We start from the raw sequence: 26,165 nt of genomic DNA on the forward strand, positions 1-26,165 counted from the left end.
GTTGGTGTCTAGTAAATACTTTACTCAACAAAAACCAGACTGTGGGAAATGCTACAGATCAAGTAGCCTGAGTTCTTCAGCTGAGTTGGTATAAGTGAAAGAAAGGATGGACCGAATACCTGCTGAGTACAGGAGATGCAAATGACTTAGCCAAATTAAATAGCAGCAAAATAAAACTACAGTATCCACGAATGCACACTTGGTTGATTAGACTATAAATAACGTAAGACAGTCACTACTAAAAAGTCACCTTCCTGGAGGTAGGTGATGGGTAGAATTGAGAGGAACAAGGGGAGGGACTGTTGACGTAGCCAGAAATTTTCTAATGCTTGACTTGGTGAGAATCCAAACAGTGATTGCCCTTTAATAATAATTTGGTGGTGCAGGTGTGTTTTTGTATCTGTGTTTTATTTCATAATAAGAAGGTTAAAAAAGTAATGCCTTATCTTAATAAATGTCACAGAAGTCCAATATAATTTTTTTAGTGTGGTGAAAATAATTCAATTTTTTTGACTCTACAGTACACTTTTGTCTCTTTGAAGATGTTTCCAAAGTCTGCCCAGCACATCTACAGCACAGAATTTGACAGGAATGTTATCGCTCAAGTTTCATGTTCCAATGTCCAAACTTGTCTTCAAAGAAGGTACTTTGGTTTGATTGTTTTTTTCTGGTTATGAAATAATTGTTGTGGGCCTATACCTATAATCTCTAAATGTAAATAATCATGATGTGAAATAAAGAATTTTCCTCGGGTCAAGAAAATGAGAGCATCCCTTTATATCTTGAACAAAACACACTACATTTTCCTGGATTCTTGAGTAATTTATGTTCCCATTGGCTTCCCTCTATAGATCTATTCTCAAACAACATATGGGACAGCCTTTTTCCTGGCTTATATTTCTCTATTTAGCAGGCATTCATTTATAAACGTTTAAAATAAATCCAGATTATAGTGGAAAATGCACGGGTTGAGGAGCTCTGCCTCCAAATAGCTGAGTTATGCTTTTTAACTCACCCTTTGAGACTTATTTCCCATCTGAAAATAGTGACAGTAAAACTTTCTCATAGCATTTTTATGGGCTTTAAAAAAGAAGATGTATATTTAACAATTGCTAACCACAATGGGAAAATAATCTGTTCTAGTTACTTTTGAAAATTTCATTTGTAAGTATTAACACATTGAATAAAGAGTACCGCATACAGATATTCAATTCATAGTAGCTTCCAACTGACAATGTGTCATCATAAGAAGAAGTCCGCAGTTCAGGACTATTTGATCTATGCTGAAATTGCAGTCTGGGAAAACATTTTTTATGATCTTGGGTTAGATTTACAGAGCAGTGGAAGCTGCTTCCTTCAAATTTGGTTTTCTCTGTTGTATAAACTGCAGCTGTAACAGAGTTACCTGATGGCCAACCCTAGAGGCTGCCATCTTCCTACTCCTATGGTTAGAACCAGCCAGAGTGAATGAATTAACCTGAGCAGATATTGAGTAGTAATCTCCTTTATGTCTCCACTTGACATAAAGGTAAATATTTGATTTTGTGCTATTTAATCCTTTCTTGCTGAGATGAGCCAGTGATAAGCTCCAGGAGGGGCTCTTTCAGCAGACAAACAAGTTACCTCAATTGAAGCTCCAGCGCAGGCTAGGGAATCCAGCCTACCCTAGGGCTGGTTGTTGTCCAGGGGACACTCAGCCATAGGTACATTATGGCAACAAAAGATGCTAATTAAACACAGAGTGTCACTCTCATGGATCTGATGTTAGTACTCATAACTTCAACTCAATTCCACGGGTTAGTACTCCGCTATATGTGTTAGGGTCTGTCAACAAGTCAAGATGGCGCATGGCATTTTGCAGAGGGAGTGGTTTGTGAAGTAACGCCAGCGAGCCATTAAGTGTGGAGATTCCTTATTGGTTGACTGCTGTATCTAGTTTATGTTAATTAAGATAAGCTGTATATATAATATGGGTAATGTATATATACCCCTCCTGTCCTACAATAAACGGCTCCCACTCCTGCTGTATCAATCTACACAAGTTCCTCGTCACCCCCGGTTATTTTGCTGCAGCCAGACTGCGGCATATATGACCATAATTCAGAGGAGGAAGAGGGGCCCTAGCCTTAGCAGAACTTAGATCCTTGTGAGGAAAAAATACATTGGATTAAAAGTATTGAACCAAGATCATGTATCATGGGAAAGGTAGCTCTTGGTTAGCATCTGGGGGTGCCTGCTAAGTCCCTCCCAAAGCATTCTGAGTCATTGCTCAAGGTGTGCCGCTTGTCTTTGCCAGGCAAGTGTAGAGATGTGGGAGCCTATTTGGGTAGGCTCCATGCCTCGCTGCTCACAGGTGTCTGACACCAGGCCAAGAGCAGCTTTGCAGAAGGGCTTCTCTGCAAAATGTCTCCTGAGGCCATAATCATGGCCCAAGAGCTATTTGGTCCCCTATCCTTTGATCAAGTGTCCCTAGGTTTAGTGATTTCAAAGCTCACTAGTCCACATGGTTAAAAAAAAATCAGCTTATTGACTTAATTATTCTCACAGAAGTCCAGTCTTACTGCCTAAAGTTTATACCCACTCAAGTTGGGAGAAAATGAATATTGTTCAGCAAAATGGTAGCTTGAAGTTCTGTTGTAGTATTTTTGAAGAAATTCCCAGGGCTCATAGTGGGTCTAGTCATGAACTCAGAGACCGCGTGTCCATCACTCATCTAACATTTTTTTTATAATTTTTTTTAAAGAGAGAGAGAGAGAATTTTTTAATATTTATTTTTTAGTTCTCGACGGACACAACATCTTTGTTTGTATGTGGTGCTGAGGATCGAACCCGGGCAGCACGCATGCCAGGCAGGCGCACTACTGCTTGAGCCACATCCCCAGCTCCATCATCCTAACATTTATGCATTGTTCACAATACAGCAGGCCTGTGCTACGTGATCTCCCTTTATCTTCATGGAATCCTCCCCTCTTTTTTTTTTTTTATTTTGCTGTAGCTTCTGCATATAGCCATGTTATGGAGCTAATCCAAGTGTCCGTGGTTGGATGCATGGATAAAGAAATTACGGTACATATACAAAATGGAGTTTTGCTCAGCCATGAAGAAGATTGAAATTATGGCATTTTCTGGCAAATGGATGAAACCAGAGAACATCATGCTAAGTGAAGTAATCCAGACTCATAAAAGATCAAATATCAACTGTTTTCTCTCATAATCTATTTCTCACAGTTCCTGACAGAAATCTTGTAACTCCAAGAGTGATTCAACAGAATAAGTTTCCAGTTGATGGTCTTGCCTTGTTCCAGGCCATCTTGGGTTTTATTTTCCCTCCATATTTTGAGGACATCAATCCAAGGCTACTGGCATCACTGGTCACACTAAAACCTAGTGCTGAAAGATGACCTTTGAATTCAAGAAATGGAGTTACTTAAAGACCCTTGTCTTGATGGCCTTGGAGGACACTAGTCTGGAGCTACATGTATCAGTGTGAAACATTCTCAATTTCCATCTCTCCACTGGTTCAATTTCTACCTTATTTCTCTGAACAGCATCGTGTTCCAAGTAATTATCTTCTGTCACTTGTACTTGAGGTTTTATAAAGCTTGTCTATATGTTTTAAGAGGGCCAGAATAAAGCATGCCACCATGTCTCTATTTTAGTACTAGTAAGCTAGCTTAATTGAACCAACCATCCCTTAGAAACAACAAAAAAGTCAGAAAAACACACTGTTCACTGTATTCATATCCACTGAAATAGATAAACTCCCAAGTCTCAAGAGCTAAATACATTATAATTTCTTAACTCATGTGAATTCCAAATGCATGTTCCTGATTGGAAGGTGACTCTCTTCTGAGGGATGACCCACAGTTCCGGGCTCCTTAACCTTTCGACTCTGTTATCTTCAATATGTGGCTCCTAATATTCCCATATTTATGTTTTAATTTTTTAGTGTCTGATTAACATGTATTAATTGTACCAATTAATGGGGTTCAGTGTCAAGCCAGAAGAATATACAAGAGACCTGTACAGAATACAGGGAGGTTTTTTTCCAGGGCAAGTCCTGGAATTAGTACTCATTACTTCCACTCAAGTCCATGGGTTAGAACTCAGCTATATGGCCATATTATACGGTAGGGGAAGATGAAAAAGATGCTTTACATATGTGATTAGAAAGAAGATAATGAGTTAATAGGGATAATAATCGTTAACAAGGAAATCGCTTATGTCAAGATAGAATATTTTCACAGATTTGCCATAACAATGGGAAGAGATTGGATAATACAATGGGAAACTGAGGTCAAATTCTGTAGAAAATCTGCATAAAAATACCAAGCAAGAACTTGGAGTATAGAAACTGTATTTTTTGCTGACAAAAAAAGATTATTGCCTCGTGGATCCACTTAATGATCCGGAACAGTCGGACTTGGTGACTCCATGTGCACTAGGAGAGGACGGGCACCGGACTGCTGCTGGATGGAGTGTTCTGCTGACGTCACTTAGATCCTATGGACTGATGGTGTTACTCAATTTTTCCATCTTCTTTTCTGTTTTATATTTAGGAATTCTGTCGATAACCATAAGAGGGCTATTGAAGTCTCAATTAGAATTATGATTTGGATATTTTTGAATTCATTTCTGTTACTTGTTGTTTCATGTATTTTGAACCTTTGTCATATGGTGCACACACATTTATGGTTGCTGCACCTTCTTAGTGGAGTCCCTATTTTATCATGTCATATGTCCCTGTCTGCCTCTGCATAAGCTTCTTTGCTCTGAATTTCATTTCTGATGTTAGGGTGACCAGTTCAGCTCTCTTTTGGTTAGTGTTTACATGGTAAATCTTTTTCTGGTCATTTTTTTCTTTCTTTCTGTTTTCTTTTCTTTCTTTTTTTTTTTGTACTAGGGATTGAACCCAGAGGTGCTTAACCACTGAGCCACATCTCAGCCCTTCTATATATGTTATTCAGAGGCAGGGGCTCGATAAGTTACTTAGGGCCTTGCTAAATTGCTGAAGCTGGCTTTGAACTCACGATCCTCCTACCTCAGCCTCCTGAGCTGCTGGGATTATAGGTGTGCACCACCGCACCTGGCTTAGTCACTTATTTTTAACCTATCTCTGGTACTATGTTTAAATATAATGTTATTAATGCTTCTAATGCTTATAGACAGCAGGAAGCTAGGTTATTTTAAAATTGACTCTACATTTTAATTGTAGTATTTAGATTACTTGCATGTAATGTAATTATTGATTTGTTGGGATTTAATTACTCATTTTATTGTTTGTTCTCTGTTTCCATTTTATGCCTTCCTGTGAGTGACTCAGACATTTTCAATATTCCATCTAGCTTTATTTGTAGTATTTTTGATAAGTTTTTTGGATACTTTTAGTGGTTGCTCCATCAATTACAGTATCATTTATCACAGTCTAATGGCATGGACATTTTATAACTTCAAGTGAACTAAAGGAACATTACTACCATTTGGGTTCCTTTATTATGCTCAATTTATAATTTGGTTGTCTGGAATATTTTCTTTTCATGCAATGAGAACTATGTTATATAGTATTATAATTTTGCTTTCAACTATGTAACAAATGCCGCAGTCTGGCTGGGCACAATCAGGAGCCACTTGTCAAAAGAAACTAACTTTATTTTTAGAACCACACACGCCAAACAAAACAGCCTCTCAGGAAAAACCCTCAGAGCCTCAACTGCCACCACCGGCTTTCCACAAGCCTCTCTCTCCCACACAAGCTTCTCTCCACCTCTTCTCCACTGTCGTATCTCTGCCGAAGCCACTCCACTGTCTCAGCATTTCCATTGACTTGAAAAAGTCCTTGTTGCTCCAGACCGCCATGTTCCTCAATATAGTCCACAACGTGGCGGACTATGAATGGAACCTCATTGTCTGGATGTCCTCCCTGCTGCAGCTCATCAAGTGGAATTCCAAATATTTTGTTAGCAAGAACGGAGTTGCAGTTACTCAAGGAAGGGGAGGAGCTCTTCCTCATATCTTTTTTGCAGCCAGAAATCAAAGCTGTCTTTTCTTTGAGTTCTTACTTGTACAAACCCTGTGCTGCTGGCCTAGACTTTGGCTTCTGAAGACCCGTCTTCCATTGGTCAAGTTGACACTCCCTACAGCACCGTTCCATTCCAGCTGCTTTCATAATTCTCCTCTTGTTTCCAATTTTCATAAATTTGATTATGAGAGGTCCCGGTGTAGATTTTCTTATGCTTGTATTTATGTCTGGGATTTGCTGTTTCCTGAATCAGGAAGTTTATATCTTCTGCCAAATTTGGGGAAATTTCAGGAATCATTTCTATGAGTGTTTTCTCAGTTCCATGCCCTTTGACTTCACTGAAGGTGAGAACTGGACAAGAACCAGCTGGACTTGGGCTGAGTGAAGGGAGATGGGAGCACTCCTGGGCGTGAAATGAGCTGGGAACCCAGCAACCGGCTGATTCAAGGAAGTCTTTCCATCAGGCTGCAGGCCTGGGCTGTGAGGGTTCCACAGGAATACAGCGTTTAGTACAGGAATTGTCAAGACTCAGGAATCAGGTCTTGACACTGCAGGTGGCAGATCAGCGAAACACAATCATAAGCCCATTCTATTAAATAGTGTATCAAATGGTAACCCAAAGTGATCCAGAGATCAGAGATATAATTTCCAGTCTAGAAAGAAGTGATGATGATGATGATGATGATGACGATGATGATGGTGTCATCTTTACCTCAGGTAACCCGGGAAAGGTGATTAATATTACATTTAGGGCTGTAAACTTTAGGGCCAACAACTTTGAAGTTACTGTGAACTTTGAATGTGTTATCTCCTTACCTTCAGGAAAGTGACTATTTAAGCCATATTTGAAGCTCAGGTGTGTTCTGGGGAATCATCAAGAACCCAGGTCATCTTTGGGGATGTTATCCAAGGGCAAGGAAATGTCTTTTTGATGCAGTTATCCTTGTAGTTATAACACCCAACTCACCATATAATCAAACCAACGAGGAACGTAAGTTTAGAGAAGGTGAGCAGGTAGGAGAAGGGAGTCACGCTAATATAATAAGTCAATTTGATGAAAGCCAGTTCAGGGGATGGCACATTTGATGAGCTGGCCATTTGTTTCACTAGATTTCAGAGAATTTGCCTAGATCTTGGAAAAGTATGAAAGTTCCAAAAATGCAAATAATATACGCAAACTTTTAATATAAGATGACATGCCAAAGTGCCCTTGGTTTTTCTCCACCACACCACCATAAATGTGTCTCATCTCATTCTTCTCAGTGGACTGTGCTGTTACCGGAAAGACATCATATAATTTACTTCTGTGCTTCTGAAAATACATGTGAGAAAGGTTCATGGTTTATTTATGTATGGGTATGTTTATTTAGTTTCTGATATATTTTGGACTTCTGTTTCTGTAAAATTCATAATACTTGTGATTCATCCAGTGCGTATGTCAACCTTCAACACTCTTGTATGTTGTAAAGAGTAGTCTTATTTTGCCCATTTATCTGTGAGGCCCATCCACATTATATTTATATAAACATGCAAACCATTTATTAGAAATAAGGAAGAAATACTCAAAAGTATTATAGGTGTCATTTTTGCAACTGGTCTTGTGGTAATTGCTGGTTTTTGTAACTATCTCTTTTCACTACCTGTTCCATATTTTCTTTGTCCTTGGCAAGACCTCATCTAGTTGTGATCCTTTACCTGCTGTGTCTGTCCCTGTAACCCCAGGAACTACTGTATCAGATAAGTCATATGGCCCAAGTGACAGAGAAGCTTGCAGGGCACCCTGAACCTGTTGTGAAGCTGTTATGGTTTAGATGTGAGATGTCCCCCAAAAGCTCACAAGTGAGACAATGCAAGAAGGTTCAGAGGAGAAATTATTGGGTTGTGAGAGTCTTAACCCAATCAGTGAATTCATCCCCTGATAGGGATTAACTAAGTGGTACTGAAGTAGTAGGGTGTGGCTGGAGGAGGTGGGAATTGGGGCATGGCTTTGGGGTATATATTTTTATCTGGTGAGTGGAGCCTCTCTCTCTGTCTACTTCCTGATCAACATGTGAGCTGGTTCAACTCCTCTGTCATAATGTTCTCTCAACTTGAGCCCTGAGGAATAGAGCCAGCTTTCTATGGATGAGACCTCTGAAACCAGAAGCCCTCAATAAACTTTTCTCCTCTGTAGTTGTGCTGGTCACATCATTTAGTCACAGTAGCATGAAGCTGAGTAAAATGGGAGCCTTCTCTTGTTGAGGGCTCAGCTCATAACCACTTATCCAGTCACACAATAAATGGTCCAAATAAGGAATGTGTTGCCTCCAAAATCTAGAGAGGCCTCCTAGATGTTGTACCTTCTTGTTGGTTATAGGAGGGACACATGTGTGAATATCTCGTGAGGTCCCATACCAATGGACTCTTGGAAATCCCATTGAGGTAGAAGGCCAAGGATTTCTGTTGTATTTATTTCCCACCCTTTGGAGCACAAATATCTTATCAATAAATAGGGTTATTCCCACTTCTTGCTCACTAGACCCAATTGGCATAATGTCCTTGTTTGGGATGAAGGTTATGTTCCTCTCTCCTACCTATAATTCCTATGTTAAAGCCCTAAGTCCCAGTGTGACTTTATTTGGAGATAAGGACTTTATAGAAGTAATTCAGATTAAATGATGTCATATTATGGGGCTCTATCTCATGGAATTAATGTATTTATAAGAAAAAAACAAGCTATTACTCCCTGTCTTTGTATGAACACACTGAAGAAAAGTCATGTGAGGACAGAGAAGGCAGCCATCTGGAAACAGGAAGAGAACCCTCATCAGAAACAAATTTATTTGCACCTTGATCATGGACTTTTAGCCTCCAGGACAGTGAGAAAACAAATTTCTGTGGCATTAACAGGTTAACAAGTCTGTGCTATTTTTGTTATGGCAGCCAAAGTGAATAAGTACAGCCATCAGTATAATGGGCCAGGGCCATAGCTTATGGGAAAAGATGATTAAAATATCTGTGAACTGAACTATGACGTAGGGCCTGAGAGTTCACGTACCCCTGAGGTAGGAGAGGGAGTGAGCTGTCCTCACCAGCTGAAGGCAAACTGCTTCTAGTAGGCCCCGCAGGGATGAAGAACAAGTCATCGTCCAGATCAATACCAGAAGATGGGTTCATGTGCCCAAGAATGAAGCCACATCTAATATAATAGCTGTGATGGGAGTCGCCACCTGGGTAACTTGCAATAATCCATTGTCACTCTCTAAGATCCATCTTTCTTCTGCACAGGTCAAATAGATATTTGAATGGGATGTGGTGGGAAGCAACCCTTCTGCATCTTTCAAGTTCTTGAAGGTGGCACTATGCCCTTAAATTCTTCCCAGGAGTGTTGTATTGCCTTTGGTTTACTATTTTCCTAGGTACAAGCAGTTGTAATGGCTTCCTTTTCACCTTTCCTACAATAGAGGCCCATGATTCATAGGTCAGGGAACCAATATAGGGATCCTACAATTTTCTCATATGTTTATTCCAATTGTGCTTTCCAGAACTTAGGAAATAATTGCATGATTGGATTGGGACTCCATTGGACCCACTTTAAATAGGACCTGGGCTTAAACTTGATTATCTGGTCTCCATAAGTTCTGACTTTGACTGGGGGGACCACAGTGATATTCTGGGCATCCTGGAATTAGTGCCGGTTTAGAGAGAGTGTTAAGTAATCCACTAAAACAGTCTGATTACTTCCCTTTTGGAGAGCATAATCATATTGTTAAAAGGCCACAGATTCCTTTGAAATGACGGGAGAGATATTAACTGTATAAACTTTTGGCAGTGTTGCAAGGTTATTTCTCAGGGAGACTGGTATTGTTTGGATTTTCAATGTCCCCCAAAAGTCTATGTGTGGGAGGCTTAGTCCCAATTCAAGGTGCTGAGGTAGGTGGTGAAACACTTAGGGGGTGTGTCGTAGTGGAATAGTTAGGCAATTTCAAGTGTGCCCTTGAAGAAGGTATTGGGACCCTGGCTTCTCCTCTGTCTCCCTCCTTGCTTCTCAGCCGCCGTGAGGTAAGCAGCTCTGCTCCACCATGTACTCCTACCATGATGCACTGCCTCAACATAGTCCCAAAACAATAGGTCAACTAACTAACTATGGACTAAAGCCTCCAAAACTGTAAGCCCCCCAAAACTTTTCTCTTTTAAGTTGATTATCTCAGGTATTTTGTTACAGTAACGGAAAGCTGACTAACACAGAAAATTGGCACCAAGAAGTGGGTTGTTGCTGTGATGATGCCTGAAGTGTGTGGAGGAGCCTTTGGAACTAGTTATGTGGGAGGAGTTTTGAAAAATCTGGAAGAGCAGACTAGAGAAAACCTAGAATGTTATAAATAGGACTTAATGGGAAATTCTGGTGAGAGATCAGAAGACCAGATGCTGATAGAAATGCAGACAGTAAAAATTCTGTTCATGAGGTTTCAGATGGTAATAAGGATGCCACTGGGAATCGGACACCATGCTGTCATTTTTATACTGTTTAAAAGAATTTGGCTGCATTACACCCATGCCCTGTTACTATGTGGGAGGACTGTCTGTCTGGCAGAGGAAATTTCAAGGCAGCAGAGCATTTAGCAGCAGCATGGGTATGACTGGATGATTTCAGCCAAATTTATTATGAAAATCAGGAGCAAAAAGAAACAGAGTGAAAAATTTTGGAAAATCTGCAGTTGGCTGAAAAAGGAGCACAATTAAAGGTGCTGCCAAGGAGGGTGCAGTTGCTAAAGGGATTGGCACCATTAAAAGAAGCCAAGTACTTTACACCAGGACAGTAAGAAAGACGCCTCGAAGGCCCTCAGGAATCAGCAGGACCTTACCCATCCCAGCTTCAAAAGTAGAAAGGTGTCAACTTGTTTCACAGAGTTTCTTTGGGGAAGAGAGCCCCAAAGAACTGTGCTGCCCCAGGGCCACCTGGAGAGTTGTTTCCCTGAGATTCATGTCCCAGCTACAGGCAGAAAGGCACTCACAGTCAGCTACAGCCATGGTCCACACAGGCTGCGGCTCAGCTCTCACGGGTGGGCGCCTGGGGTCATGCGTGTGGTGCTGGATTTGCAGATACGTTGAACGTAAGAGTTGTGAGGTTGGGGCTGGGGCCGTGGCTCAGTGGTAGAGCACTCATCTAGCACGTGTGAGGCGCTGGGTTCGATCCTCAGCACTGCATAAAAGCAATAAATAAGTAAAAAATGGGAAGAGTTACATCAAAACCATAGGGAGCTGTTCATTCCCTGGGCCCACATCCTGCCATCAGGTACCCACCCCCCACCCCATGCTGGATAGGGGACTACAGAATTTAATGTTTGACCTGCTGGCTTACAATCTTGCTTTGATCCAGTTCCTCGTTATTTTCCTATTATTCCCACTTGAAGTGGGAATATACCATTGTATCTGGAAGTATATAACCTGCTGTTTGAATATTAGATAAATGTGATTTTCACAGAGGCTCACAGCTAAGAGTTTGCTTTGAGACTCAGAGAAGAATTCAGATATGGACCTGGGAGCATTGCTGGAATGGTTAAGGTTTGGATTAAATACATTTTTCATTATGAGATGGACATGAGCCTTGGAGAGCAGGGGAGAACAAGCCAATGTACTAAATGTTTGGTTGCCAGCCTGCGGTGCTATTGGGAGGTGTGAAGCCTTCAGAATATGGGGCCTATGAATATGGAAAGGGTGAGGCCATGGGGCTGTGCCTTAGAAGGGGATATGGAACTCTGGTCCCTCCCTGTCTCTTTGTTTCCTGGCCACCAAAAAGGAAGTGGCTTTGGTCCACCTTGTGTTGCCCACCATTATGTTCTGCCTCAGGCCCAGAGCCACCCAACTGTGGACTGAACCTCTGAAACCATGAGCCAAAAAAAAAAAAAAAAATCCTTTTGTTCCTTTTAAGGCAATTAGCTCCAGCATTTTTCCATAATAGTGGAAAACTAACCAAAATCATGTCTGAAGGTGGAAATCCAGGGCTGGAACAGCTGTTCAAAGAGGTCATTAAAAAGCCAAGTTGTCTCTGTGTTCATGCCCAATCATCTTTCAGGCGGGGGACATAAGATACTTTGGGTATATAATGAAATTTCAGCTAATTGATCTGAATGTTAGATAAACAGATGTTAATTTTATTCTTTATATTGTACTGATATTTATGAGCGGCTTTCATGTTTCATGGTTTAAAAATAAAGCTCTTCAGCATTGGGCTTTAGTTCTCATGATCAAGACATGATTGGTGCCACTCCTGTGGCACCAGGGAAGGACAAAGGACAAAGCTGAGAGTCAAAGAATCAGCCCAACTGAGTCCCCATGGATGAGACTTCCCAATAGCCTTTGTTGTCAGCAGGGTGCCACATGGCTGCCCCTGTCCCCAGGGAGAATGGGGCTGAGGTGGGGGGCTGGGTATTTTAATTGGGTTCAATGCTACCCCAGACTAAGTTGAAGTGGTCTCAGTAAAAAAGCAAGGAATAATGGTAAAATGGAAACCAGCTACATCATTGGCAAGGTTTGAAGGCTGTGTTGGTTGGCTATGGCCATCACAAAATACCATATCAACTGGGTGGTTGACACAACAGAAATTTATTATCATTTTGGAGGCTGGGAAGCCCAAGATTCAGGCGCTGATCAATTTGGTTCTTGGGGAAGTCTTTCCTCCTGTCTTGATGATGGCTTCCTTCTTGTTGTGTCCGCCCAAGTCTTCTTTTTATAAGGCCACTGTCACTTTGAATCTGGCATGTCCCCATAAAGCTCATGCACTGGAAGCCTGGCCTTGAACACAGCAAGGTCCAGAGCTGGGGCCTTTAGACAATGACGGGGTGGTGAGAACTCTGATGTCATCGGCCAACACGGACAGCTGAATGGACTACGGGGAGGTGGGGTCTAGTTGAGGAAGTAGATCACTGGGGTGGTGGGGCTAGGGGTCCCCTTGCAGGGTTTATCATCTTCCCAGTCCCTTTCTTTCTCTCTCTGTTTCCCAGCTGCCATGAGCTGACCGTTTTCTCTGCTCTATGTTCTTCCATGATGTGTCTGCCTCAGAGTCAGTAACCACGGACTAAATCCTCTGAAACCACAAGCCAAGATAAATCATCCCTCCTCCGAGTTGTTCTTTTCTTTTTTTTTAAGAGAGAGAGAGAGGATTTTATTTTTTATTTTTTAGTTCTCGGCAGACACAATATCTTTGTTTGTATGTGGTGCTGAGGATCGAACCCGGGCCGCACGCATGCCAGGCGAGCGCGCTACCGCTTGAGCCACATCCCCAGCCCCTCCGAGTTGTTCTTGTTGGGTGTTTAGATCACGATAATGAAAAGCTGACTAACACAGGGCCTCGTTCTTATGACCTCATTTAACCTTAATCTTCCCGAGACCTTACATCCAGATAGAGTTAGCCTTAGGGGCTGGGGCTTCTGCACAGGGATTTGGAGGGGGGGTGCACAATCCAGTCCTTGACAGTAAGCAATGGCACACACCCTCCTCTAACCATACTCGCAGTCCTCTTCCCATCCATCCATCAAAATATCCTCCCAGGGAAGGAACTGATGTTAAGCATTCACATTTTCATTAGAGTTCAAAGGACTTTCCCAGGTCTGCAAGGAAACTCATTTCACTGGCCAATCCTTAGTAAACCTGGGGCGAGCCAGGAGCTGGGACAGAGCAAGGCTCTTGTTTCTGGAAGATTCAGTGGGAACTTCTTCCCCGTAATCCATTCACTGGGCTCCTACATCCTTTTCTCTGACTTCTTGAAAGACCCCCCCACCTCATCAGGGTCTGCTACAGTGGTGGGGATCATGCTATTTGCAAACTATATTTATCATTTCCACATTTCTTGGATGCGTGTTAAATTTTATTTTTTCAACTGAGAACTTTTGAGTTTTTATAGACTCTCCCTCATTCCATGATGAGCAGTGTGTGAAATGGGGTGATGAGAGGGATGGAGGAGCTCAAGCCAACTTAATTTCTATAAAGCAAATACCCAAAGAACACCATCTGAGTGATTCCTTTTTCAGATTCTGTTCCACTCAGCTTGGATTCCAGCCAGACTTTGTCCCCCTTCTCCAGGGCCACAATGACAGTCCCCGTTGCATATCTGTACCCATCACTGGCTTGGGCTTGTTTCTCTCTGATCTGGATACCATTCCTCATGAGACTTATCTTCACAGAACTCTGAAACAGTCCGATGTCAAAGCCAAAATTGTACACACCAGGGTTGGTGCAGCTGAACTGTCCTGTGGTCATGTTATAGTGGCCTTCCTGATTGTACAGAGACTCTTTGAATACAATGGGCTGGAAGAGCTCTGGGGGACGCTCACTCAGCTTCACAGCAAAGGCAGATTTTGGTGGCGATGGACACTTCTCAACGTCTCCAGGAGGACCTTGTAATCCATGCATTCCTGGTAAACCCGGAAGTCCTGTAGTCCAAGACATGCAGATAGAGGGGAAAAAGCAGTTTTGAACTTGTGCCCTTGATGATCAATATATTTCTCTGTCTCCCATCCACCAATTTTCGTTCCATCCTACTTATCCTTAAGATTGAACTTAAACCCTTAACTGGAAGTTTTCTCTCCTACCACAGATTTAGAAACGTCCTGTCCTCCGCGCTCTAGAGCAGTGACACCCTGTGTTTATATTGATCATGGCCTTACCACACTGAATTGCAATCCCTCCTCAATTCCTGTGCCTGCACTAGGGCTGTACCTTATTAAAATATCCAGCTTGTAGGTAACACTCAAGATATGTTTTCTGAAGGAATAAATATTTGAATTATATCTAACATATCTTTCAGGCAGAAGCACATATTTTCTTTACTACAAACCTTATAACTAAAAATCACTTTCTTTGGGAATTGATGCAGAGAAGAAATTATACTGTGCCATGGTTAAAAGCCACAGGTCAGTGGCACAGAAACTCAGGAATGCCATAGTGCTGGGTGACTCCCAAACCTCACTGATGAATATACGGTTTCTTGTACATCTCTATCTGTGGATACCTGCACGGTTAGTGATGTACATGAGCCAGTCCGACACAAACTGCTGTCCCAAGGGTCAACTTGTCCCTCAAGTTGTTCAGTTTTCAGAGATAGTGCTCAGAGACAAATGGAAATCTCCTGAATCCCAAACAATTGGTTTTTCCATGCCCCATCCTGCCTCTGATGTTTTAGGAATCATTATGACTCTAATGTAAAATATGTGCAGCCACAATGAGCATTACAATAACAATATTTGTAAGAGTTTGTCCATAAGAGTGTTATTCAAAGGGTTTTTTAAAGCTAATTGTTCCAAGTTATCTTGGTTTATCAAGTTAATTATGTGATTGCAATCAATTAAGCAATCAATAGTATTTTGTAAGAGTATATAGTTATGACTGGGTGCTGTGGTACATGCCTGCAATTCTAGTAACTCAGGAAGCTGAGGCAGGAGGATCACAAGTTCAAGGACAGCCTTGGCAACTTATCAAGACCCTCAGCAATTTAGTGAGACCTGTCTCAAAATAAAAAAAAATAAAAAGGACTGGGGATGTAGCTCAGTGGTGAAGTGCCCCTTTCAGTCCCGATTTAAAAAAAAGAATGTAAAGTTATTTCCCTCAACACATGATTGAACTTAAAATTGATAAACAAAGTGCATACATGCATGTTTTCTACGATACACTCTGTAAATTTATTGGGCCCAATCTGATACCATTCCTTCTAAGTTAGCAATGTAGATTTTGCCTTTAAATGCTTACAGTGAGTTATTTTTCATGTCATGATTGCATGCAGGTGTTGTGGCTGCATGCACCCGTGTGTGTGTGTGTGTGTGCGCGCATGTGTGCAATTGTAAGATTTTTTTTTCTACCACGGGAATCAATTTGATCTTAATTTGGAATTTATTTCATTTTGTCAATTCCAGCTTAAAAGCTAACTAGTGATGCACACTGGTTCTCAGCTCAGCGCTACAACGTGGGTTTGTGAATTCTCACTAAGCTCCAGCTTCACCATCACAGTTCTCTAGCTGGCAAGCACCTCTTGTTACGGAGTCGACTGTGTAGCTGATTGAAATCTTCACAATGTCTATATTTGCCTGATTTTTCCCTTACAAAGCAGAAATTTTAACCTACTATAAATGGCAATCTGCAAGTAGAGTCCCTAGCTTGGACTTTTTAAAGTGCAAGCAACCTCTTCCTGCCCGACTTGCTTTTCAGCAGAACGGCGAGGCTTAGGGTGAATGCAGGCTCCTCGCACTTCTTCCAAGTTTTTATATACCGAGCGAACTTAATGCATTTTGGTGGGTTACCAGGAATGAACCCAGGGCATTTAACCACTGAGCAATACCCCCAGACCTTTTTATATTTTATTTTGAGATAGGGTCTTGCTAAATTGCTGAGGCTGGCTTTGAACTTGTGATCCTCCTGCCTCATCCTCCCAAGCTGCTGGGATTACAGGTGTGCACCACTGCATCCAGCTAATGCATGCTTTTGTTCTTGATCCTTTGTTATGCTTAAGATATGAGGTGGCCTCCCCAGAGCTCATGTGTGAGACAATGCAAGGAAGTTTAGAGATTAAATGATTGGGTTATGAGAGGCTTAACCCAATCAGTGCATTAATCCAGTGACATGGATCACTGGGCTGTAACAGTAGGCAGGTAGGTGGCTGGAGGTGGTAGTCACACTGCGGGTATGACTTTGGAATTTATATTTTGTCCCTGGAGAGCAGAGCGCTCTCTCTCTCTCTCTCTCTCTCTCTCTCTCTCTCTCTCTCTCTCTCTCTCTCCTTCCTGTTGCCATGCCCTATGCTGCTATCCTCTGCCGCATCCTTCATCTTGATATTCTGCCTTCCTTCAGGTTCAGAGCTAAGGAGATGGACATCTAAGGACTGAGACCTTTGAAACCATGAGCTGAAATAAAATTTTCTTCATCTAAATTGTTCTTGTGGGGGTCTTTGGTCATGACAAAGAAAAAGCAAACCAAAATACCCTACCATGTCATGTGTGGAGACCAACCGGAGCTATGGTCGGGGTCTCTGACCCAGTGGTACATCAAATATCCTGGGAGGAACCTCTGAAGCACTTAGACTATTTGCATCTATTCCCGAACTTCTGATTCCGTAACTACAGGCTGAGGTTTTGACATTCTGATGGACAATCAAGAGTTGAGGAACAGCCGAGAGTCATTGAAAAGAAACACCTGCTTCAACAGTATTGATTGCCAGCCTCACTGGGGAACTCATATGGGTCTACAAACACTACAACCAAAGGGGAAGGGAGTCACAGGGAAATAAGCTCACCTCTTAGACCAGGTGGTCCTACAGGGCCTGGAAAGCCTGGGATGCCTGGAGGGCCTGGGGGACCTTGAGGTTCACAGGGTTCAGAGTTTCCTTTATTGTTCAAATCAGCCAGGGCTGATGTGAGGGCCATGACCAAAATCCAGACGCCTAGAGCAGAGGATTACAGGGAAAAGTTCACACAGATTGGAGGAAAATGCCATTGTTCTTGAGAGACTGTGTTCCTGATACTGTCAGAGACACAAGCTCTCCCAATCCCATGTGCTCCTTCCTATGACATCAATGTGGGGCATCATCCTAGGCTGCCGCACCCTCTCCAGATGCCCTCTAGATGGCGCACAGACAAGCCTGATCTTTCCTATAGAAATCCAATGTTGATTGTTCCAATTCGTGCTTCTGTTAGTCAGGAAATCATTTCTGGCTGTCACGTTTTAATAACTGATATTGACCATAATGATAAGATATATAGGGTTCTCTTACTTAGGCTTTAGGGTTTCTGGAAACACTACTGAAGAGAATTATCTGTATACCTCCCCTACACCTTGACTTCACAGCTCCCTGATCAAAAAAAAAAAAGTTTTTATTTTGTCGAATCCTGTTTCAATGTCACTCATTCTAAGAAAACTTCCCCGACATCTTTGAAAGAATATGCATTTATTTACTTCTGTATTGTCTCTACTGATTAATTAAACAGTAGAGGGCATTTTCATTTGGGTGCTGTCCTGCCAGAGCCTGCTAATTCTCTGTGGCAGAGGGAATTCTTGACTGCAGTTCTCCACCCTTCCTTCCATCCACACCCATTCCATAGCCTCATCTTGATCAGAGTCCTTCCCTGTCCATCAACTTGGAGGTTACTTATGTGACTTGCTTTGGTCCAAATCATGGGGTGGAAGGGATCATTGTGACGGTAAATAAATGTAATGAATAATGAACTGTAATATCTTATCACAGTCAGTAAAATAATGAGGGCAGTAAAAGAGAGAACAGGTGCAAGGTGGTGATAAGATGTGTGTGAGGGAGACGTGGCAATTATTTAATGGAGAAATAAACAAACAAACCATCCCACGCAGGATGAGGCACAGGAACACTCAGCTGGACAGAGATGAGAAATCTGGGCAGAACTGATGAAAATAGAGAAAGGTAAACCGTTTTCCAAGTGCTGCCTGAGCACTATGCTTCTGGTTTTGAGTATGAGCATCAAGTATGAAAGTTGAACATATATTCCAAAACCATGCATATAGGATGGTTTCATCATGGGCCTGACATAATTCCTCCATATTAATTTGAGAGTTAATTAAATAATGAGTTTCATTCTTACCCATTTTCACCAGGGCTAAGGCAGAAAGAAAACCTGCACCTTTGACAGAGTTATGGGCATTTGATCTCCCAGATTTAATTCAGTGAAAAAATAATTTTTGCATGGAAAGCAAGAGATTGGGCAATGCAAAGCAGTAATGAATTGTAATATCTCGTTATCATAATTAGGAGTGGTGAGTGCACTTACCGGCAGCTCTCCTGGAGAGAGCTCCTCCTCTTTGCTGAGGCATTCAGACAGCGTGGGAAGAAGCCTACTGAAAGTGGGCTGCTCACCTCTTTAGTCCCTTTCTCTCACTTGGTTTGATTTTGAAGCTTGATTTGCTGAAGGATGATTTGCTGAAATGAATTCTCTGAATACTTGGTCTTCTGGTCTTTCCTGAGGTGTCCTAGTTGAATTTTAACTAGAGGAAAGTTGCAGCAGTTGGCATTCACAAGGACCACCCTTTATGTGGGTGGTCAAGGCTCTGCCTCCTAATACATGAACCTTGACCCTTTCGTGGTCACTGTTCCAGCTCATCCAGTGGACCTTGCTCCCAACGTTCTGGGTCAACAAAGCATCTGAGCAAAACCAGGAATAGTAGAGAGCTGATCCAATTTGATAATAAAAACTACGCAGGTAAAAGCTACAGCTAATATTTAGACTCACTGGTGAAAACCTGAGTATGCTTTCTTCCTCGGGTTGGCAATCAGGTAAGAAGGTTGCTTTTCACCAGTCCTATTCAACATTGTGCAGAAAAGCTTACCTGGTTCAATAAGACAAGAAAAGGAATAGAGATTGGGAAGGAAGAAAGAAAATTGCCTTTGATCACAGACACGCTGATAGTGATGTAGGAGTTTCCCCCCAAATAAATAAAAATACCCCCACAAAATTTCTGGAACCAGTGAGTACAGAAGGATCGCATGATACAGAGTAACATGCAAAGTCAATGGCTCTCCTTTGTACCAGCAAAGAACAATTGGAAGTGAATTATTTTTTAAATTTAACGATGGCACCAAAAATGAAATATTCAAGTACAAATCTAACAAAATTTGTATGTGGTGTATACAAGGAAAACTATAAAATGAAATTCCAATAAAACAATCTAAGAAGATATATTTTAAGCTTGTAGGTTGGTAGACTCAATGTGGTGAAGATAATTTTTTCTAAATGGATACATAAATTCAATGCAATACCAACTTAAAATATAACTAATGAATCAGCAACTATTTTATGGATATTAACAAATGGAACTAAAATGTACATGGGAACCTGAATGAGCTAGAGTGGTCAACACAACAATAAGAAGAGCAAAGTAGGAGGACACAGGTTCCCAGATTTTAGGACTTAATATAAAGCTACAGTAAAGAGCATAGTAAAATACCTACAGAAGGAAACACATACTGCAAAACAGAATAGAGAGTGCAGAAATGGATCCACATAAAACAGCCAACTTACCTTGACAAAGCTACGGCAATTCAACAAACTGCTAGAATAATTGGGTGTTTTATGTAGAACACAAACCTAACACGGACCCTACACTTTTCACACAAAAAAAAATTACTTCAATGCATTACAAGAAACACACAATTAGAAAATTCTAGAAGAAAATATAGGAGACAATCTAAGTGACTTTGGTTTGGTAGCAAAATTTAAAATATAATACCAAAATCATAAATGATGCTGTTTAAAGAATCAAAAGTCCACTGAACCTTGACCCCTTGCAAGATGGAAAGAAAATATTGCAAAACCATGTCTGACAAATTATACAAGGAAATAATAATGCCACAAGAAAATAAACAACCCCCTGTAAACATGAGCAACATACCTGAATACACATCCCACCAAAGAAGTTGTGGAGATGGTACCTAATCATATATTGAGATGTCCAACAGCATTGGCCAGAAGGGATTGTAAATTAAATTACCAGTGACTATATACTTATCAGAAGAGCTAAAATCAGGGCTGGAATTGTAGCTCAGTGGTAGAGCACTTGTCTACCACATGTGAAGCACTGGGTTCAAACCTCAGCATCACATAATAATAAATAAAGATATATTTTTTAAAAAAAGAATAGATAAAATTAAAAAAATAGTTCAATTTCTACCAAGGATGCAGAGCAAACTAATTTTCATTCATTGCTGGTGGAAATGCAATGACACCTAATTTGGGAGCAGTTTGGCATTTATAAAACAAAACATAATCTTAACTACGCAATTCAACAATTATGCTTCTAGGAATTTATTGAATTAATCTGAGCTTTGGAGGATGAAAATCAATGAAATTGGCAAACAAGAGAGGGAAAAAAACAACCATTTGTTCTAAGTTTCTTGTATGAATTTTACCCCTGGGTAGAAATAATAGTAGATGAGACATAAAGTCTCTTTATCAAAATGTTACAACTAACTCATGGAAAAGAATTTATAGAATTAGAATATCACTATTTTAAAACAGCAGTTTAATGATGGTAGGCATCTAGCATCAGCACCTGCTAACGTCACAGACAGGGACATAATAATACCATGGGTCGTGTTGTCAACGAGGTTGAACCTGAGACTGATCTAAGCCTCTGGATTTGTCTGCTAATGAGTGGATCATGACCTTGAGAACAGGGTCATGTTTTGTACTGCACAATGGATTTGCAACCAAGGACAGCTAGCTTTAGGTCACCAAGTCATAGTAGTGTTTTTCTTATAATAATGTAATAAGGACTTAAAGAGATGACATATGAGGAATTATAACAGCTGGGAAGACATTCTTCTTGTGTGATGTTCTTATTTTAACAACACAATTTATATGTATCACACATTGGCCTTCAAATAATGGTGGTGGCTTGTCCAACAATGATTTACCAATGAGCCCAGAGAAGTTCTTCTGTCTATAAAGATTTCTTATCCAGGGAAATGGTTTCACAGCCCTGGGACTGAGCTTAGATGTAGTGAATAAGTACTCAAAAAATAGTAGGAAAGGCACATCCTAGCATTTTAATTTAAAAAAAAATTGACAGGCCACATTGTATGTATTTATTGTGTATAATGTGTTTTGAAGTAAATATACACTGAGTGAGGGTTAAATATAACTAGTGAACAAATGCATTGAGGCTGAGAACATGGCTCAGTGGCAGAGTGTAGCATTGTATGAGACTCTGGGTTCCATCTCGAGCACCAAAATAACATCAAATAAACAGAACCAAAAAAACTATGTTACCACTCGTGGCTATTTTTGTGGTGAGAACAATAACATCCACTCTCCACAGCTGTCAAGAATACCATATATTGTCAGTGGGTCTCTTGAATGGGTTCTAACTACTATCATCTATGCTTGGAGGCTGGGTTTTACCTATCACAGCTAGTTTTCATTACAGACATTCCAGATGGAAAGTCTGGGGTTGACCAAGATGTTACCATCTTCCTGTCCAAAGTCTGGAAAGGTCCTGCTTTGGGTTAATCATTAACCTTGATGTGGACCCAGGTTGGACCTTCTGAAAATATTTCAATATTGAAGAAATTATTGCAGAACATTTTAAGAGTCCTTGCTACAGGGAAGCCCTCACAGGGACCCAAGCCTCAGGCTCCTGAGCTAAGCAACACAGGAACCTTTTGTACTGGAAGAAGCCCACCAAGAGAACTTGGCCTTTCTACCTGAGAATGACCGGTAGGGACAGTAGGGTTGTGATGCAAGTGGTGGGAGGGTGTGATCCAATCTTCCAGTCCTTGGAAGGAGGTGGATTGGAAATGGCCAGTCTTAATAGGGACCGAAAACTCCAATGTGGATAATGTTGATAACCCTATTATTCTCTACACATTATTTTGGGGGCTGCTGATCTGGGGAACAGGAAAACATGGGAGTAAATGATAGTCCACTCTGCTTTATATTCCCTGTTTAAACACAAGGTTTGTTTGAGAAAAGTAAAGAACAAAACAAAGACAAGCAAATTTTAAAAACCTCTAACTTAGCATCTTGAGATGTCAAGAAGCAGGATCACGTATACCCATTAATTCACTTAAAATTCCCTGGAATAATGGCTGGACTGAGACTAGGATTCAAATCCTACCTCTTGTTCTTTCTGGTTTTCTTGTTTGGCATTGATAACTATAAATTTGGGGATCTCAGCTTCCTTATCTTTAACTATAGGTTAAGAGCTCATCACTTACCAAACTTGAATAAAAATTCGATGAAATAATGTTTCTAGCATTGTATTCTGAGCATGATAAACAATAACTAGTAACCTGTATTAATGATTATTCACTCGATAGTTCAACACTATTTCTTAAGTATTTATTATCTGACAAAGATATGCATAAGAACAGAGATTAACAATCTTGAATATAGTCATAACTGAATTCCAGGGTGGTGGTTCATGATAAAGAAGTTAACAAAAAGGGCCAGCTACAATGTAGGGTTTAACATAAACTGATAAGAGGTACAGCTGTCATTTGAACCCAAACATGTATGAAGTTATTTTGGTTGACACAGCTTTAATTCTACCCACACAGATTGTTAGTAAATAATTCTTCTTTGCTTCTTGTTCTAGATGTGTGGAGATTGGCCATATCTGTTCTCCTGGTGAATGTCTTCAATGATCAGGTCGACTGCTATGGACCTCCAGGACCTCCGGGATATCCAGGGGTTCCTGGATTGATGGGGCCCCCTGGTTTCCAAGGTCCCCCAGGTAAGAAAGTCTTTTCTTCTGTTCCTTAATTTCCCTTCCCTCTCAACCTTTGGGTGAAATGTCATGGTTTTCATAGGATTATTAGTAGCAAGTAAAAAACTAGAAAGAATGGAGAGAAAGAAATTGAGGTCCAGCATTAGCTTCAGATAGGGCTTCTTTGGCACAATGCTCATTAGCCCAAATCACAGATCTTATGAAGACTGAGGAATCTGGCCCAGTTCCAGGCTCAGGTGGTGATTGAAGGCCATGCTGCTCCAGAAGGGTAAGTCAAGGTAGAGGAGCTTCCAAGAACATTCATATTTGCAGAGGTGGAAGCATGGATCAGGATAGCTTTTCTAGTTAAGGGGAGAAAAAGGGCTCCCAAGGGCTGAGTAGCACAGCATGCTTGTGAGAAGATGTGCATTTGATTATAGTAATGTCTGCGCCAAGTCCATGCATTATTGGGGGAGCTGGTGCCCAGTAAGCCCTGTATACCCTTGGGTTCTAGATGCACCCTAGATCCTACTCACGGGCTGCACCAGATTCCTAGTGTGCTTCTTGCCTTTGCCAGGTAGGGACACAGTTCTCCAAGGGTTGTCTTCATACCAGCAGCATCAGCACCTGAAATTCTCTTATAAAATCAAATTTTAGTCTCCACCCCAGGTCTCCTCTGAGAAAGTCCCTGGTGAGCAACCTGTGTTGGAGCAAGCCCCCACGTGATTCTGATGCACGCTGAGGCTCTAGAACTGTGCACAGCGAGGAGGCTTCGTGCATTGCTGCTGGCATCTAAATGAGATTGCCAAAAGGGTCCCTTGGAGACAATCCCATGCATTTTGAAAAGTTTCTTATACAGCTCTCATCATCACTGAGCATCCATGTGTCCATATTCTAGGATCAAAGGGACTCAGGTTTTGTGATCCCATGGTTCACTTGTCCTCAGAGAGAAAGATTCAACCTCTTAAATTCAAGGTTAGTGTCATCAAGTAAATGCAGACCCACAGGAATAGAAATCATAGAAAAATGTCACCATTCTTTTATTATCACATTTTCCTAAGATTTTTTAGGGGACAAAGATCATAGTCCCAACTTAGAGACCAATAGTAGTAATAACAACATCGAATATAACATGGAATGCTAACTAATTCAGGAACAATTAAAAGAGTACTATTAAGGGTTGCTGCATAGTTGAGGAAAGAGATCTTTAAAATTGTTAAGGAACTTGAGTAGAAAAATACTGTTAATAAGTGATAAAATATTACCTCTACATGTATATATATATATATATATATTTTTTTTTTTTTAACTTGTGGATGAACACAATGTCTTTGTTTTCTTTATTTATTTTTATGGGTGCTGAGGATCGAACCCAGTGCCTCACACGTGCAAGGCAAGCGCTCTACCACTGAGCTACAACCCCAGCCCTCTCTACTTATTTCTTGTATAAGCCTGAAGTTCACTCTCTTAGCCAAGGCAGTAACTTAATCCCCGTAGGAGGTTGGTGTAAACTAGTACAATAATTTTGATGGATGTATGACTTGCTCAGATGAAAGTCAAAGAAGATCTAATGGGTAGTAAACTGAGTTTCTGAGCTTTGGACAGGCCACGTTGTGCAAAGTCAAAATCGTGCTGGGGTGCTCAGTACCATCCAGTATGGCATAGCACCCTTGGAATGTCTGCTCCAGGGAGGGGAAAACATAGAGATCCAGGAATATTAGGGAAAATGGAGCAAGTATTGCTTTCTCTATAACCTTGCCCTGAGAGCTCTGTTAGCATTGGTGGAAACTACAACAGGGGTTGCAACTCTGAGATATTGGGATATGCACAGAATCTGGAGAGAAGTGTCTCTCACATTCAGCAAGTGAACTCCTGACACCCCGAGTGCATTTCTGGGAGGGTACATGCTCCCACGAAGGCATCAGCTTCTCATAGATGGTTCTGTGTTCTTCCTAGGCACTATGGGTATACCAGGACACCCAGGACCAAAAGGGTACGATGTAAAATGCCGCTGCAGAGAGAGGTCAGCCTTCAGTGTGAAGCTCAGTGGAAGGCTCCCTCCACCTTCCAAGCCTGTCGTCTTCACAGAGGTCCTGTACAATGCTCAAATGGACTTGAACGAGACGTCGGGAATCTTTAACTGCAGGAAGCCTGGAAATTACCATTTCAGCTTTGATGTTGAGCTTCACCACTGCAAGGTGAAGGTTGGATTGATGAAGAACCAAGCCCAAGTCAAGGAAAAGCGTCAGCTCTCCAAAGAAGAATATGAAAATGTTTCTGGTGCCATGATTATGCCGCTGAGACAGGGGGACAAGGTGTGGCTAGAAGCAGATGTTGAAACAGAGGAACCAAATCAAGCAGAAGTCATTATCTATTTCTCAGGTTTTCTGATTACCTCCTAAAACTCTGAGCCTTGTGTGATTCTTCAACCTGAAAAGAATAAACCTAGTTTCCAGATTTTGAAATTTTGTATTTATTTCTTCCAGCATCTGAGAAATATAATTGTATAAGATAAGGCATCTTTACCCTCTTTAGAGCTGGGCCTTGTACCGTCAAAATCAGAAAATTATTCAAGAAACACCGTTTTCACAATCAAGGTCCTTCTTAGACTACCCAGACTAGGGCCCATGGACCCCAATACAAATGTCTTAGGAAAATGTACTCAGTGCACACAACCCATGCGATCTCGTTGCATTTCACCCTTTTAAAGAGTTTTTATGTGCCTGGAGACCTTACTTTTTACACCTTCCTCCTTTAAATTATTTATACGTAGGCTCTGTTAAACTTGTTGGCCCTGCTGTAACTTTATCTTTCCAAAGACAGGGCTAATTTTGACCATTCCTTTTCTAGAAACATGGGGATAATCTGAAACACTGTATTAGAAAAGGGGACAGCAGCAAACACAAGGGATGCACCCAGATTTCAGTGGCTGAATGCCATGCGCACCTGA

General features: G+C 41.2%; 2 protein-coding genes across 2 annotated transcripts; one reads left to right on the top strand and one right to left on the bottom strand.

Annotated features, from left to right (window-relative positions):
- Positions 1 to 12,585: 12,585 nt before the first annotated feature.
- LOC124082998 (hibernation-associated plasma protein HP-25) lies at positions 12,586 to 19,007 on the bottom strand. The gene is made up of 3 exons (XM_046429563.2): positions 18,781 to 19,007; positions 17,280 to 17,426; positions 12,586 to 14,430 (listed from the first exon to the last, which is right to left on the bottom strand). The coding sequence occupies exons 1-3, from the start codon at positions 18,821 to 18,823 to the stop codon at positions 13,973 to 13,975; spliced, it is 648 nt and encodes a 215-aa protein (XP_046285519.1). The 5' UTR covers positions 18,824 to 19,007; the 3' UTR covers positions 12,586 to 13,972.
- A 3,056-nt stretch (positions 19,008 to 22,063) lies between these two features.
- On the top strand, positions 22,064 to 25,680 carry LOC124083132 (hibernation-associated plasma protein HP-20). Its single transcript, XM_046429723.2, has 3 exons — positions 22,064 to 22,224; positions 23,105 to 23,242; positions 25,172 to 25,680. Exons 1-3 carry the CDS (start codon positions 22,218 to 22,220, stop codon positions 25,615 to 25,617), a joined length of 591 nt encoding a protein of 196 aa, XP_046285679.1. The 5' UTR covers positions 22,064 to 22,217; the 3' UTR covers positions 25,618 to 25,680.
- The last annotated feature ends 485 nt before the right edge of the window (positions 25,681 to 26,165 follow it).

This window comes from Marmota monax, unplaced genomic scaffold (assembly GCF_021218885.2).
Source record: "Marmota monax isolate L192 unplaced genomic scaffold, Marmota_monax_Labrador192_F-V1.1 WCK01_AAM20220418_F8-fsc00051, whole genome shotgun sequence".
NCBI lineage: Eukaryota > Metazoa > Chordata > Mammalia > Rodentia > Sciuridae > Marmota > Marmota monax.